We start from the raw sequence: 15886 nt of genomic DNA, 5'->3' as shown, positions 1-15886 counted from the left end.
GACAGGATTTCCGATCAATGGAAGAAGGTCGTTAATATACAAGAGGAAAAGAGTGGGAGAAAGAACTGAACCTTGGGGGAACACCTGCATTAGTGGAGAAGTTAGAAGACAGAGAGCCATCTACCATCATAGGCAATGAGCAATCAGAGAGAAAACTGGACACCCAGGTTGGTTTACCAACTGTTTCAAAAAACAGTTGGTAAACCATAAGATGGGAGCATATTTAGAAGACCTTTATGCCAAACATGATCAAAAGTGTTTGAAATGTCAAAAGCAATTGCGTAAGTTTCACCAAACTTTTAAAAGTTTTGCTGAAACTTAAGAAACAAGATAACATAAGCTAGAATATCAACAGTAGATCGACACTGATGGAATCTATACTGGCAATCGTTGATCAGATAGGAGGTTTCCAGACAGTTTCAGAGTTGGCAGTTAATTTTTCTCTATTACTCCATTTTTCAATTAAAGAAGTGGTCAATAAACGAGTTGTCTTGAGATACCAGTTTAATTTTTAATGACTGTGTTTCTAACACTAATTAAAATTTTAAATCACATTCTTTTTCAAAATTTGAATATTAAATTAAATATTTTATTAAGTGGCATATGTGTTTCAGCACAAGTAACCTGTGTTTAGTATACTTAAAAATGACAACCACTGGGTAGTATGCGAAAGTGAAGGAAGGCTTCCCTTCCTCTTCTGGTTCTGTGTGTGAAGGGAGGGGTTTAGAATTTACTAATGGTCAGAGTATTGATCCAATTAACGAAGAGGAGGGAGGGTAAGTAATGGTACAAAGAATAAGTCAGGTTTACTGGAACAGTAATTAAGATGCAGTGTAGCATCTATGGATGTCCTGTATGGCCACTTATATAATGGTTCATGATGGACTAGATGACAGCTGGAATGTCATGGACCACCTGAAAGATGCTAAAAAGCTGTGTAGCTGGACCAAACTCTTTTTAAGCACCTCAACACTACACACTTCTTACAACCTTTGGGTGTTGAAGTATATTTTCCTCTTATATAAGCTCAAGGAGGTCTATCAATGGATTTATGGTTAAAAATTCCTGGATATAAACATAACGTATAATTCCAATTAGTTATGAAATCTGCTTTTTTGTGCTGCAAGTGCAAAAAGAAGATTTCATAATTAATTGGAATGCTTTCAGTGCTGCAAGCATAATATCTAATAAAAAAAAAACAGGCATCATGATCAAATGGAATATATATCCATTTGATTGTTATGCCATTTCCTCTGAAGCATTGTCTAAGTTCATTGATAAACCACTTCAATCTGCTGAAAATATGTCAGATGACGTGCATGTAAAAAAAAAAACAAAAAAAAAGGGGGGTGGGGGAGAAAAAAATTGTGGTTACTGAAATTCAGTTTAGATTTTAAATTTATGTTCCATTCTATTTTATTAGTATTAGTAACGGCCGCATGGTGCAAGAAAGCCTATGGCTTATGCTGCACCAGCCAAAAAAAAAAAAAAAAAAAAAAATCTGAACAAAACAATGATAAAAACAAAAAATAAATAAATAAATAAAATAAATAACTAAATAATAATAATTAATAAATTAAAAAAAATAAAATAAAAAATAAATAAAAAGGATATTAAACCTATCATCCTATGCACTTCCCTTACCCGAAAGTACTATCCAAATGACCTTTGAATTTCCCCAAACTGTCGGCCTCTACCACCCATGAAGGCAACTTATTCCAGTAATTTATAACTCGCTGGCTAAAATAAAACTTCCTACAGTCCAATCTAAACATTTCCCCCCGTAACTTGAATTTATGTCCCCTAGTTCTAGCATCATTTATAATCTTGAAAATTTTGTCCTCATTCATTTTACTGATGCCTCTCAGAGCCTTAAACACCTCAATCAAATCTCCTCTAAGGTGTCTAGTTCCCAAACTCTGCAACCAACATATTCGAAGTCTTTCTTCATAAGGACGCCCTTTTGCCGATCTCACCAGGTGAGTTACCCTTTTTTGCACCCTTTCAAGAAGCTCGATGTCTTTCTTTAGGTGCGGTCTCCATACTTGAACACAGTACTCCAAGTGTGGTCTAACATAAGCCTTATATAATGGGATTATCACGTCCCTATCTCTACTTGCAAAAGTTCGATAGATTATCGATAGGACACCATGGGCCTTCCTTGCAACCTGTTTACAATGCTCAGAGAATTTCATGTCTGACCGTATCGTAACACCCAAGTCCCTTTCCTCCAGTACTGGGTTTAGTTGAACTCCACCAAGTGAATAAGTTTTTTTGGGATTACTGTTTCCCAGGTGTAATACCTTACACTTTGTTGGATTAAAGCACAGCTGCCATTTTTCTGACCATTCCTGAAGTCTATCTAGGTCCACCAAGTCAAGTGGACCCAATTTCAGCGAAGTCCGGATGGTCTATGACAGCCAAATCCTCTGCTTGCACCTTCACGATGGTGGGACTGTTAGTAATCCTAGGTATAACCTTCATGCACAAGTACATGGTGGGTGACCACCCAGGTGTGAACCAACGTAAGCAGGGTTCGAGGTGTGGCACCCACACCACATGGAGGAACGCCGCCCCTCTATGTTACCAGGCAGTACTAGGTGGTAGATGACTCTCATCAACCGGTGAAATACCACCACTTTGCTTATTGGAGGCTTGAAGTGGGGAACCCATGTTTAGTCTCTAGAGCTAAGTTCCGGCCAACCCTTCCCTATCTCTTCCATCATGCAGTATGATTGATGATTTTTGAGGTTATGATGAATGTCGTGGCGAGATCCAATATTCCTTACATTTCGAGGGTACAGCTCTAAAACGGTGTTCGCAGGCCGGCCGCTAGATAGTACACCGGACCAAACCTATTGGTAACTCTCTAGGAGGCTTCCGGATCAGCTAGTGTATAATCTTGCTACCTCTACTCTGCCAGATAGTGACTGGAGGGAGTCCGAGTAGTGTGTATGCGGGGAGCATTGTCGAGGCCACGTTATGTCAAGGATCTGGGTATATTCTTACCACATGTATGCCATATCCAAAAATTTCATTACTTCATACAGCATGTCCCACCCACTTTTTCTTACTATTGAATACACCATGAATTGACAAAATAATAGAGCAAGCTTATCTGCGAAAAGATCTAAACCTCCCAAGGACTTCCTAATTCATTTCACAAATATACGTGGTCTCAATTCCAATCTCAACGATGTCCATTTCCATTTGCAGTCTTCCAAACCCCATGTACTTTTTCTGACTGAATCTCAGTTATCAGTTGATTCAACTACTGCTCATCTCAGATGTCCAAATTATTTGCTGTATGATTCCTTTCGCCTCAAAGGTGGTACTTGTGCATATGTCCGTTCTGATATTCCCTGTCAGAGACTTGGCAATTTGGAATCTCCTCTCTTTTATCTTCTCTGGCTTAAAATCTCTCTACCTCATTGTGTAAAATTCATCTGTTGTCTCTACCGTTCTCACAACTCCACTAATCACTTGGAGCTCTTTGACTTCCTCTCTTTGCAACTTGACTTTCTCCAGTCCAACTTTCCTAACAGTGAGGTAATTTTCCTTGGTGATTTTAACGTTCACAACTCCAGCTGACTTCCGTTTTCTAGTCACACCGACCCAGCAGGTCGAGATGCTGAGGCTTTTGCAATTACTAATGACCTAGCACAGATTGTTCATTTACCTACAAGAATACCGGACAATCCTAATCATACAGCCAATACGCTTGATCTTTTTCTCACAAACAACCCTTCTAAGTACAAGGTTGAAGTGAGAGGTCCTTTAGGCACTTCAGATCACAACTTGGTGATTGTCTCTTCTCCAATGGAACCTTTATCTCATGGCTATTCCCAACCTCGTATTGTTTGGCATTACAAGAATGCAAAATGGGATGACCTGCGAGACTTCTTTTCTTCTTTTCCTTGGTCTGATTACTGTTTCAAAACTTCTGATGTCAACGTTTGCTCAGATCGTGTCAGTGAAATTATTCTTGCAGGAATGGTATCCTTTATCCCACACTCCACTTTAAAATCTCGTCCTTTATCTTAAACCTTGGTTTTCCAATAAATGTGCTAAGGCCGTCCAAGAGAAGAATGTTGCATATCGTAATTGGCTTGTTTCTAATTCTTCAGTTTCATTTTCTGCCTACACCAAAGCTCGCAACAATTGTAAAGCAGTTATTAATCAGTCCAAACCAGAGTTTGAACAGGCTAAGAGTAGAAAACTTGCTTCTTGCCCTAATGGTAGCCGAGCATTCTGGTCTCTTGCCAAAGCTATTGGCCGCAACTTTTGTCCATCTCTGCTCCCACCTCTGTCCAAACCAGATGGTTCTGTTGTCACTTCAGCCAAGGATAAAGCTGATCTGCTAGCATCCCATTTTTCTTCCAGCTCATGTATTAATGATCTTGGTAAAACACCTCCCACCATTCCTAACACGCTCCATTCAATGCCTCCTGTGGTCTTCCGTCAAAAGTATATCAGAAGGATTTTGATGAATCTTGATGCTAAGAAAGCTCCAGGTCCTGATGGTATTTCTCCACTTGTTCTCAAAACCTGTGCTCCTGAACTTACTCCTATTCTTTGCCGCCTTTTTTCACTTTCTTATTCCAAAGGTGTTTTTCCTTCTGCTTGGAAATTTGCTCATATCCATCCAGTTCCTAAAAAGGGTGACAAATCCCTCCCATCCAATTATCGTCCCATTGCAATTACTTCTACTCTTTCTAAAGTAATGGAGAAATCAATTAACCGCAACTCTTAAACTACCTAGAAACCTTCCGTCTGATCAACGATCGCCAGTATGGATTCCGTCAGTGTCGATCCACTGGTGATATTCTGGCTTATGTTAACCATTTATGGACTAATTCAATGGAAAGGTTCGGTGAAACACAAGTAGTTGCTCTTGACATCTCAAAGGCTTTTGATCGTGTTTGGCATAAAGGTCTTCTAAACAAGCTTCCATCTTATGGTTTGCCAACTGTTTTTAGTAATTGGTTATCCAGTTTTCTCTCTGATCGCTCACTGAGGGTGATGGTAGATGGCTCTCTATCTTCTAACTTCTCCACTAATGCCAGTGTCCCCCAAGGTTCAGTTCTTTCCCCCACTCTTTTCCTCTTGAATATCAATGACCTTCTTCCATTGACTGGAAATCCTATCCATAGTTTTGCCGATGATAGCACATTGCATTCAACTTTCCATTTTGAGAAACCTTGTCCTGCTCAATCAGCTTCAAGTTCTCGAAAATCTGCTGCCAATTCCTTAAATGCCGATCTTCAGGTAATTCTCCAGTGGGGCAAAGACAACTTAGTTGATTTCAACCCTTCTAAAACTCAGTCTTGTCTTATATCTCGCAAAAAGGATTCTTCTGCTCCTATGCTTATCTTTAGTGACACTCCGATTTCTAGGCAAAATGATATATCTCTTTTGGGGATTACCCTGACTTCTAATCTCTCTTGGCACAAGCACATTACAAATATTGCTTCCTCTGCATCTAAAAAACTTGGTTTTCTCTTTCGCTCCCGGCGTTACTTTTCTTCCAAACAGCTGCTCACTCTGTATAAATCGCAAATCCGCCCTGCCATGGAATATTGTTCCCACATCTGGGGTGGTGCCCCCAAAACCTCTCTCAGGCTTCTTGATTCCATTCAGAAGAGGGCAGTTAGGTTAATTAATGATTCATCTCTAACAGAGTCTCTCCACTCGCTTTCTCATAGACGCACTATTTCTGCTGCATGCCTCTTCTACAGATACTTCCATGGGCACTGTTCTTCTGAATTGGCTTCTATAATTCCCGCTCTCTCTTTCAAAACAGTCCAAACACGTGCCGCCACCAGCCAACATCCATTTACTGTCCAACTTCAAACCCACAGAACCAACTTTTCATCTTCCTCATTTATTCATTCAACTGCCGTTTTCTGGAACAACCTTCCTTCATACGTATTTCCTGAAAATTACAATCTACATAAGTTCAAGTCCAATATCAACAAATATCTTTCTTTCGTCTTCTCAACCCCCAGCCCAAGCATGGTACTAAGTACTATAGGTTCTAATACCTCTCGTGTTTGGGGTTCTCATAATAAAAAAAAAAAAAAAAAAAAAAAAAAGGTCTCTCTGAAGAAGCTCAGCTTGACAGTGATCATTAACTACTCTACCAATTTTAACATCATCTGCAAATTTAGACATCACGCCCTCTATCCCTTCATCAATGTCGTTTATGAAAATTAAAAACAACAGTGGTCCTAATACTGATCCTTGGGGAACTCCACTTCTTACATCAACCCAATCTGAGGAATAGCCATTTATCACAACCCTCTGCCTCCTGCCCTGAAGCCATCCTTCTATCCATCTAAGGATTTTCCCAGTGATTCCAACCTGTTCCAGCTTATAAAGCAACCGCTCAAGTGGGACTGAGTCAAAAGCTTTGCTGAAATCTAAATAAACAATGTCGAAATTATTCCCTAAATCCAGCTCGTGAGTGACTCTTTCGAAATAGTGAACCAGATTTGATAAACATGATTTTCCCTTTACAAAACCATGCTGAGTATCCTTGAGAATTTCAATTCGATCCAAATGATCCTGAATTCCACCCTTGATCACTGCCTCCATGATTTTCCCTACTACTGAAGTCAGACTGACAGGTCGATAATTTCCAACTTTACTTTTAGAGCCACCCTTATGTATGGGAGATACATTTGCACTTTTCCAATCCAAGGGAATCTCCCCAGAGTCTAGTGATGCTCGCATAATTAGCCTCAATGGTTCAATGCACTCGCTTGCTGCCTCTCTTAAGATTATAGGGTATATTCCATCAACTCCAGGAGCCTTACTGGTCTGTAGGCTCGAATGTTTTTTCATTAAATAATCTTGCGAAATTTCAATATCATTAATTACATATTTTTTAACTTCGCTCCCACAATTTCCCATTGCCACAAAAGGCTTTTCATTTGTAAATATCGATGCAAAATAACTGTTGAGTTCATCTGCAACGGCAGCTGGTGTATTTATTACTATCCCCTTTCCCTTACGTAAAGGTCCGATCTGGTTTGTCCTGCTCTTCTTGGCATTTATATATGTGAAGAATTCTTTATCCCCCCCTCTTTTGCTCTGTTTGCTAGTGATTTCTCATAAACTGCCTTTGCCTGTCGAACCTTTTCTGTGGCTCTATTACACATCACCTTGTAGCTGTTATAGGCTTCAGTACTTTTTATTGCTCTGTAACCTTTCCATGCCACCTTTTTCTGTCAAGTAATGCGGCAACTTCACTATTCATCCAACTTGGAACCCTTCTCGTGGAGTATTTTTTTAATGGTATATACGCATTCAAGCATCTGTGATTAATGTTTTAAAAGCGTACCACAGTTCAATTGTATTCATTCTTTGTGCGATATCTACCCAGTTAATAGAGGCCATGTAGTACCTTAAGGCATCGTAATTTCCTTTTCTGAAATTAAAACCCATTCCTTTGCCTTTTACTTCTGCTATATTATAGCAGAATATATAATATATTATAGCAATATATATTAAGTTCAAGCCAATTGAGCCATTTTCCATGAAATAATCCAGGTACACCAAATTAAAAATTGAAAACTGACTTTAAAACTTCAAAAACAAAGATAATTGAAAGGAATGTGCAAAAATGTTTTGATTAAAATGCAAAAGAAAAAAAAAAATTATAAAAATAATAATTAAAAAAAAAAACAACTAGATTTTTTTTTTTTTTTTTTTTTTTATGAAAACCCCAAACATGAGAGGTATTATAACAGTACTTAGTAATGTACATGGGTTGGAGATTGAGAAGACAAAACAAGATATTTATTGACATTACACTTGTACATCTGTACTCTGTAATGTTCAGGAAATACGTATGAAGGAAGGTTGTTCCAGAAAATGGCAGTTGAATGAATAAACTAGGAAGATGAAAAGTCTGTGAGTTCTGTGAGTTTGAAGTTGGACAGTAAGTGGATGTTGTTGGTGTTCAGACTGTTTTGAAAGAGAGAACAGGAAATATTAAAGAAGCCAATTCAGAAGAACAGTGCCCATGGAAGTATCTGTAGAAAAGGCATGCAGCAAAAACAGTACATCTATGAGACAGAGTAAAGAGACTCTGTTAAGATGAGTCATTAATTAATCTAACTGCCCTCTTCTGAATGGAATCTAGAAGCCTGAGAGAGAGGTTTTGGGATTTAGATGGGTTCAATGAGTTTCTGTATGGTCAGGTAGTAGTGGCATGTAATGCAAGAAAGCAAGTGTATGAGCTTATATAGCATCAGCCAAAAAAAAAAAAAAAAAAAAAAAAAATCACACCATTCCCTCCAAATGCCTGTCCAGTTCCTCCTTAAATTTACTTAACCTATCAACTTCCACGACAAATGGAAGTTTGTTTCAGCAATTAACCACATGCTGGCTAAAGGCAAATTTCCGCACATCTATTCTACATCTCTTTTCTTAATTTGAATTTATGCCCCCTTAGGTTCGTAATCTGAACAAGTGGAAGGATCCCATCACAATTCAGCGTGCTCAACCCGCACCGCCCAGGTGCCTAGTCTACAGCCACTGCAATTTGCAGAACTTAAGCCTCTCTTGGTAAGAGGATCCCTTCATTCCCTACACCAATCTTGTTGCCCTTCTCTGTACACGCTCAAGCAATCTACATCCTTCCTAAAATGAGGCCTCCAGACCTATATGCAGTACTCAAGGCGTGGCCTGACCATTGCCTTATACAGAGGGACAATCACCTCCTTTTCCCTGCTAGCAAAATTCCTATATATCATTGACAAAACCCCATGACCTGCCCTGGCAGCCTGTCTGCATTGCTCAGAAAACTTCATATCTGACTGCACAATTACTCCCAGGTCTTTTTCATTTTCTACCACCTTAAGTGTAGTACCACACAGTTGGTACGTTTCTCTGGGGTTACTTCTACCCATTTGCAGTACCTTGCATTTGTCAATGTTAAACTTCAGTTGCCACTTCTCATCCTATCTTCCCAAATTTTCTAGATCCTGTTGCAGTAGCACACTGTCATTAACAACCCTGCCAACCTTTGTATCATCTGCAAACTTCGACATTACGCTTGATATACTTTCATCAATATCATTGATAAATATACAAAACAACAGTGGACCCAACACCGAACCCTGTGGGACTCCACTAATAACATTAGTCCAGGAAGAGCAGCACCCATTGATTACCACCCTCTGTCTTCTCCCAATCAACCACGCTTTTATCCATTGTTGCAACTTACCCTTAATACCATTCTTCTCCAATTTGTACAATAGTCTTCCATGCGCAACAGTGTCAAAAGCTTTACTGAAATCCAAATATATGATATCAAAATTATTTTTTGCATCCAGTTCCTTTGTAACCACATCATAATATCCAATCAAATTTGTCAGACATGACTTTCCCTTAACAAACCCATTCTGAGTCTGAATCATTGCTGCAGTCTTGTCTAGATGATCCTGCAATGCATCTTTAATCAGTGACTCCATTATTTTACCTGGAACAGAAGTTAAACTAACTGGTCTGTAATTACTCGTGTAACCCTTTGATCCCCCTTTGTGAATTGGGGATACATTTGCACATCTCCAGTCCTTGGGGACCTCCCCCGAGTCCAAGGATGCTCTCATAATTATGGCTAAGGGTTTGCTTAGTTGTTTTGCCGCCTCCTTTAATATAACTGGATAGATCCCATCCACCCCAGGTGCTTTTCTTATGTTTAACTTCAATTTCTCCTTCACTTTGCTCTCAGTTATTACAAAATCATTAAGTATCCTGCTACAATTTGATAACCTTCTGCCATTTTCAAACCTTAATAATTCCTCATGTGTGAATGTAGATGCAAAATACTCATTCAGTTTGTTTGCTATCTGAGCAGGATCATCAACAGCCAAACCATCGATATCCAGTGGACCAATCAGATTCACCCCCTTCCTTTTAGAGTTTATATAAGTAAAGAAATCCTTGCTGTTTTTCTTAGCATCTTTTGCCAAAGATTTCTCGTAATCTGCCTTCGCCTGCCTAACCTCCTTTGTGACCTGATTACAGACTAGCTTATATCTGCCATAGGCTTCTGAGTCGCTTGATAATTTATATGCGTCCCATGCATTTTTCTTCTCTGTCACGAGTCTCATTAGTTCATTTGATAACCATTTAGGCCTAAACCTTGAACAATATTTCTTAATAGGTATGAAACTTTTAGTAGCATCCATGATTAATTCCTTGAATGCTTCCCACTTAGAATTTACTATTGGTAACATCGTCAGTGGATCCCACTGCAGAATTTAAAAACTGTCTGAGACCACTGTACCCACCTTTACACCTGATGGTAATTATATCTTTAAGTAAATCCCACATCAGTACACTGTGATCACTGCCACCTAGTGGTTCCTTTATCTGCGAATTCTTAATACACGAATGATCACTGCTGATAACCAGATCAAGAGTATTACCCTCTCTAGTTGCCTTTCAAACATGTTGCTGCAGAAAACAATCATCCAATAAATCCACAAACGTCTTACTAGTGTGTGAGTGACCAACCCACAAGTTCCAGTCAATATCTGGGAAGTTAAAATCCTCCATTATAAGACATTCCGATTTACTAGCCCACTATTTCTCTGTACAATTGTTCATTGTACTCATTCGAGTCATTAGGCCTATAACACACTCCTACTCTTATTTTTGCTTTTGCAGTGGTTATGTCACACCAAACTGACTCAACAGTGCACTGTTCATCTATATCAACTGGATGCACTTATTTTTATTTTGATTTTATTAATTAACAGCATAACACCTCCTCCCTTCCTATCCTGTCAATCCTTTCTGTAGACATTGTACTCCCCAAATTCCAATTCTGCATTCCTAATATCGGTGTGACACCACATTTCTGATATCCCAACAATATCCACATTTGATGTCTTGACGAACACTTCAAATTCATCAAATTTATTTACTATACTTCTAGCATTGGTATACATGCAAGCCTACATGCACCTATTCCCATTCCTAGTTACCCTGACACATCCCATATACCCACCTGTTTCATGATGACTGCCATCAGTCTCTGAACCCCCCCAGCACCCCTCACTCCAGGTGCTACTTATTCTAATAGAAGTTGTGCAAGAATCACCTTCGCCTCGCCTGCAGCTACTTTTAACTTTTTAGTCTGTGAATCCCCCCCAAGCTAGCAGTTTTCCGACCCAACTGCCTTGATAGCATCAGATAAATATTCTTGCACTCTTTCTATTTAAGTGTATCCCATCCCTGTAGAAGCAGTCTCTCCTGTTAACAAGCGCAGACCACACTGAAAAAAATTCTACCTCTTGAGCCTTGCACATTCCCTCCAGGGCCTAATTGATTGACAAGGCTCTCATCATGTACTCCCTCCTATCGTGTCTGGGCAGAATTGCAGACACTTTCAAATTTAACCCTAATTCACGACTTTTTTTCAACATTGACCTGTACTTGTTAAGTAAATCTGCAGATCTCCTACTCTTAATGTCATTGGTGCCAACATGTACAACAATATCACATTTTGTGCCCTTAAAAGATGCTATATGCTTTACAACATCATCAACTTTTGCCCCTGGCAGACATACCCTGGTCCTGTCTATCCTTTTTACACAATATGTTCCCCGTCTCCCTGACAATAGAGTCACCAACAATAACTAGTTCCTTTGGGACCAGCACATTCTGCCTTGGAGATTGCTGTTGTGTTGCCTTATGCCCAGGAGTGAGTTCTGGCGTTGAGCTGGGCAGCTGAGAGCTTGACGGGCCCCTCATATTAATTTCTTCGAGGGCATCTACTACGCCCAGTAGAACGCTGAGTTGATGCCTAATTTCTAGACACTCTCTGCACCTGGCACATACAAAGACATCCTCCTTGGCTAGATCATGTTTTGTTCCAGAGAGTTCGGCAAACATTTCACAAGTTGTACATTTTTTTAGGCTGTAATGCATTGGAGAACTGTCCCCCTCAGTTCTACTCACCCCCCCCTAGCAGAGCACTCCTGCCACTTTGTGCCCATTGCTTTTTACCCAACAGACCACCCTTCATAATACAATGAATGTGTGTGATGATCTATATTTCGGTGAGCTGTATTTAGCAATACAGATTCAGTCATCTTTAGTGCTAAATATAATAGAAGAAACCTTCCTCATAATTCAACTTCTGTATGTGCTGATGATATATTTTTTCATTAGTCAAGTACATCTTACTCAGTTTTTTTTTTTTTTTTTGGTAGTTATTGGCGCATCGGCTTCTGTGGCCATAGTGCACCTCCCAAGGTTTTTTGCAGTACTTTGATCCAAGCCCGAGGCGGGATTCGAACCCGCGACCTTTGGGTTGCCAGGCAGGCGCTTCACCCACCCGGCTAGCCCGGTCGGCCCTTACTTAGTAAAACTTCCTCCTTTACATATGACATTGATAACACAAAACTTAAAACATGGCAAAAATTTACTTCTTAAAGGTTTGCAATATCTGGCACGTGATAATCTATATTTAGGTATTCTGTAATTAGCAATAAAAATTCACTCATCTTTAGTGCTAAATATAAGTGAAGAAAACCTTTCTTATAATTCAATTTCTGTTTGATATATCCTTGCATTAGTTAACTGCAATTTATAAATAAGACTTTCTTCTTTATATAGACAGTGACAAACTGAATTTGCATTAATTTACTCTATTACATGTTGTCATATGCACGTAATTTTGTATCACTATGTATAAAAGTCATAATATGCAAATAAATAGAGGGTTGAATGAAGCATGTTACTAGCTATTTTGACACAGTAGACAATCACTACCCAGCTTCTAATGGTTTCCAGATTCAGTCCTTATTGTAGTTTTTAGGAAAATATAAGGATTGATAAGGAACACGAAAATACTCTCGTCATACTGTAAACATTATGCAAGAATAGACTATTCCAAATCTACCGAGGTAAGCCCAATTGCCTAACAGTAGCTCCCCTGAGCAAACATGAAATGTTTTGGAGTACCAGCTTCAAATTAAGAAAATGAACTAGGTGTTCCTTTGAAAGAATGGCAAACTATTCTGCAAGCCATTATCTGCAGGTATTGATGAAGAGGACCAGCTTCACATACAGAGTTATGTTCGTTATATAATGAAGAGTAATCTTACACATTTTTATACATATAAAGCAGCAGACGAGATGCATTTTTTACTAAAACAAATATACAAGTTTATTTAAAATACATCAAATAATACACTGATTTTTTTATGCAATGAACCATGGGATGCTACCAAGATCAAAATGGAAAAATAAAGATCCCTCACCATGGATAGTAGGCACTTTGACGTTAATAATATAAAATGAAAAACTGGATAAATAGTACATGTATTATAAATATTATTTTTATTAAATATATTATTACTGACCTGTCTCCATCTGCCATACATAAACAGAACCATCAGAGCAACCAACAACCATGAAATCATCCAGAGGACGCCATTTAATAACTTGAATTGGAAATAGGTGTCTACTTGCTAGCATAATACACTTTCTCTCTTTAAGGCCAAGAAGAGCAACTGAATGGTCACTTGCAACAGAACAGATACTGTTTAGGATCCGTGGCTTAAAGAATATAACCAATAAAACATAAGCAAAAGAAATAATATTTATCTGCTAACAGTACAAAACCAGTTAACCAATATGTTCTAAAAGGACTATATCAAGGGTCAAAGATAAAAATAAAACCAGGTTTGAAATATTCCTATCTTAAATTTTTTTCATAGTGAATTATAAATTTTTTAATAAATAAGATATTGTTTATTGATTACCAGTTTAAATTGTTAACTGCCAGTCAATTTAGAAGCATTACCTGCTTTTTATATGCATAAACAGAGATACCTAATTATTATGATATATGTAAATAATATTAGAATATTATTTTACATATACCATATACAGTAGACTTTCAGAATAATGGTACCTTTGAGGATTCAAAGTGCTGTTATGTTGATTTTTCCGTTATCTAGAAAGTTTTATTTTTAATATATTTAATGCAGAAATAATGAGGCTAAATAAGAAATAGAGAAATCTATTTTCTTTATTATATCAAGTTTAGTCTGCACGGGTAAGCACAGTGGTATTGTTACTGACCTCCCCACACCAAGTGGAAAAGGCCCAGGTTTGAATCCTGTCAATGATGTGAGGAACTTAAGGGCTTTTTTCACTCAGTGGGCTGAGTTAGTCGGTCTCAGGTGTAGACAGCAAGTTTTTTTCCCAGAAACTGGGGTTTTTCATCCAAAAAACAGGCAAATCGACCAGAGAACACATGCAATTTACAGACACAATACACATGGGTATATGGATTAACTTTCCATGTAACCCTAATGTAATAGTTTGGATTATATCAAGTTTGTCACTAAGCTTTAATGTTGTTCTTTTCTTTCTGTATGAGGTTTATTAACTTTAGGAGCCACAGTGAGGATTTTTAATTTAAAATAAATGTAAAAGAGTGGTATAATCCGTGATATCAGTACAGAATTCACTTTGAAAATGGCAAATGTAAACAAATAACAGTAATCACATGACTTGCCGTTTTCTTTCCGGCACAGAAAGACATCTGTGCTGTATGTAAACATCCAATCTCAATGTGTCATTTAGCTCAAATGTTCTGTTATTTGGGTTATTTCAACAGTCTACTGTAATTAGGTACCTCACACAATCTTCCTTCGTCAGCTTATTTTTTTCATTTTTTTACCCTAGAACAGAATATTATTTCTGGGAAAATCTAGGTAGTTATTAATATATAGTATATGAAGTGCTATCCAAAATTTATGAGAATGTACAGTATTTAAAAACAAAGATTTGTTTAACTTTCCTAATTTTGCATTATAATATCTTCCCTTCAAAGTACTCCCACTGAATTAAAGTAAAATGGACCAGTGATTCTGCCATTACTAGCATGTCTGAAATTATTTTTTTCATAATACAGTTAAACATCTCTTGTGACTTTTGTTGAGTCTAAATCGCTTTCTTTTAACTTCAAATTTCATCTTTGCAAACAAGAAGTCAAAGGAAGGAAGCTTCCTTCCTTTCTTTGAATATCAGAAGAAAAACAAGGAAAGGAGAGAAGGAAAGGTACAGGACAACAGACATTTGATTTCAGTGAGAAATTGTTGGAATGACAGGTGTGCTTTATCAAAAGTACCACCTGAAAGGTTTGTGCATTTGATAAAGCATCTTTGCCAAATGCTATTTTAATATCATGTGTTTCTGAAACAGTTTTAACAAGCTTGAAATGAAACATAATGTAAATTCATTGGCAATTTGAATTTTTCATTTCCAAAAATTGTAAAGCACATTTTTCACATCCTTACCAAACACTCACATATGTGAATAATGCAACATAAACAGTGTACAATAAGGAATATCACAAAACTAATTTGTCACCACTCAGATGGAAAAATTTGTACTATTATTGGTATTGTTGTTACTAGATCATTCGCGTAAGTTTTAGGTAGCATCTTATATAGACAACAAGGATTCAGTTGTTTGAACTACAGTAACCCTGTAGTTCAAAAGGCTAGCTTTAATTTCTACCGAGTCAGGGAAGAGCTTTTATGGACTTATTTTGTCCACAGATGGTATGTATTCTGTAGCAGGTCTGCTTTTTTACAGGGTGAAATGCTTATTTTTTCAGGATTAAAAAAAAAAAAAAAAAACACATGTAACTAAGATCAATCAATTTGGCAATGGTACAAAAGAAGTCCATAAAAGCTCTTCCCTGACTCGGTAGAAATTAAAGCTAGCCTTTTCTACACAGTGTGCAAGAGCAGCAGTTGCAGTCACTATGATAACTGTAGCAGCTGTCTTAATACAAAAAACTTGCTGATTATCCAAATGGTAGTCACACATTTGTTACCTGCTG

General features: G+C 37.9%; 1 protein-coding gene across 1 annotated transcript in view; it reads right to left on the bottom strand.

Annotated features, from left to right (window-relative positions):
- Rbcn-3B (WD repeat-containing protein Rbcn-3B) overlaps positions 1-15886 on the bottom strand; it is a 357208-nt gene that overhangs the window by 181120 nt on the left and 160202 nt on the right. Inside the window, exon 16 of the mRNA XM_090389262.1 lies at positions 13389-13584. Coding sequence (XP_090245388.1) covers positions 13389-13584 — 196 coding nt within the window. The remainder of the gene's footprint in view (positions 1-13388; positions 13585-15886) is intronic.

Source organism: Mastigoproctus giganteus, chromosome 14, assembly GCF_048544385.1.
Source record: "Mastigoproctus giganteus isolate SK-2022 chromosome 14, ASM4854438v1, whole genome shotgun sequence".
Taxonomy (NCBI): Eukaryota; Metazoa; Arthropoda; class Arachnida; order Uropygi; family Thelyphonidae; genus Mastigoproctus; species Mastigoproctus giganteus.
Note: the sequence above shows the minus strand (reverse complement) of the source record. Positions and strands in the feature narration are given on the sequence as shown.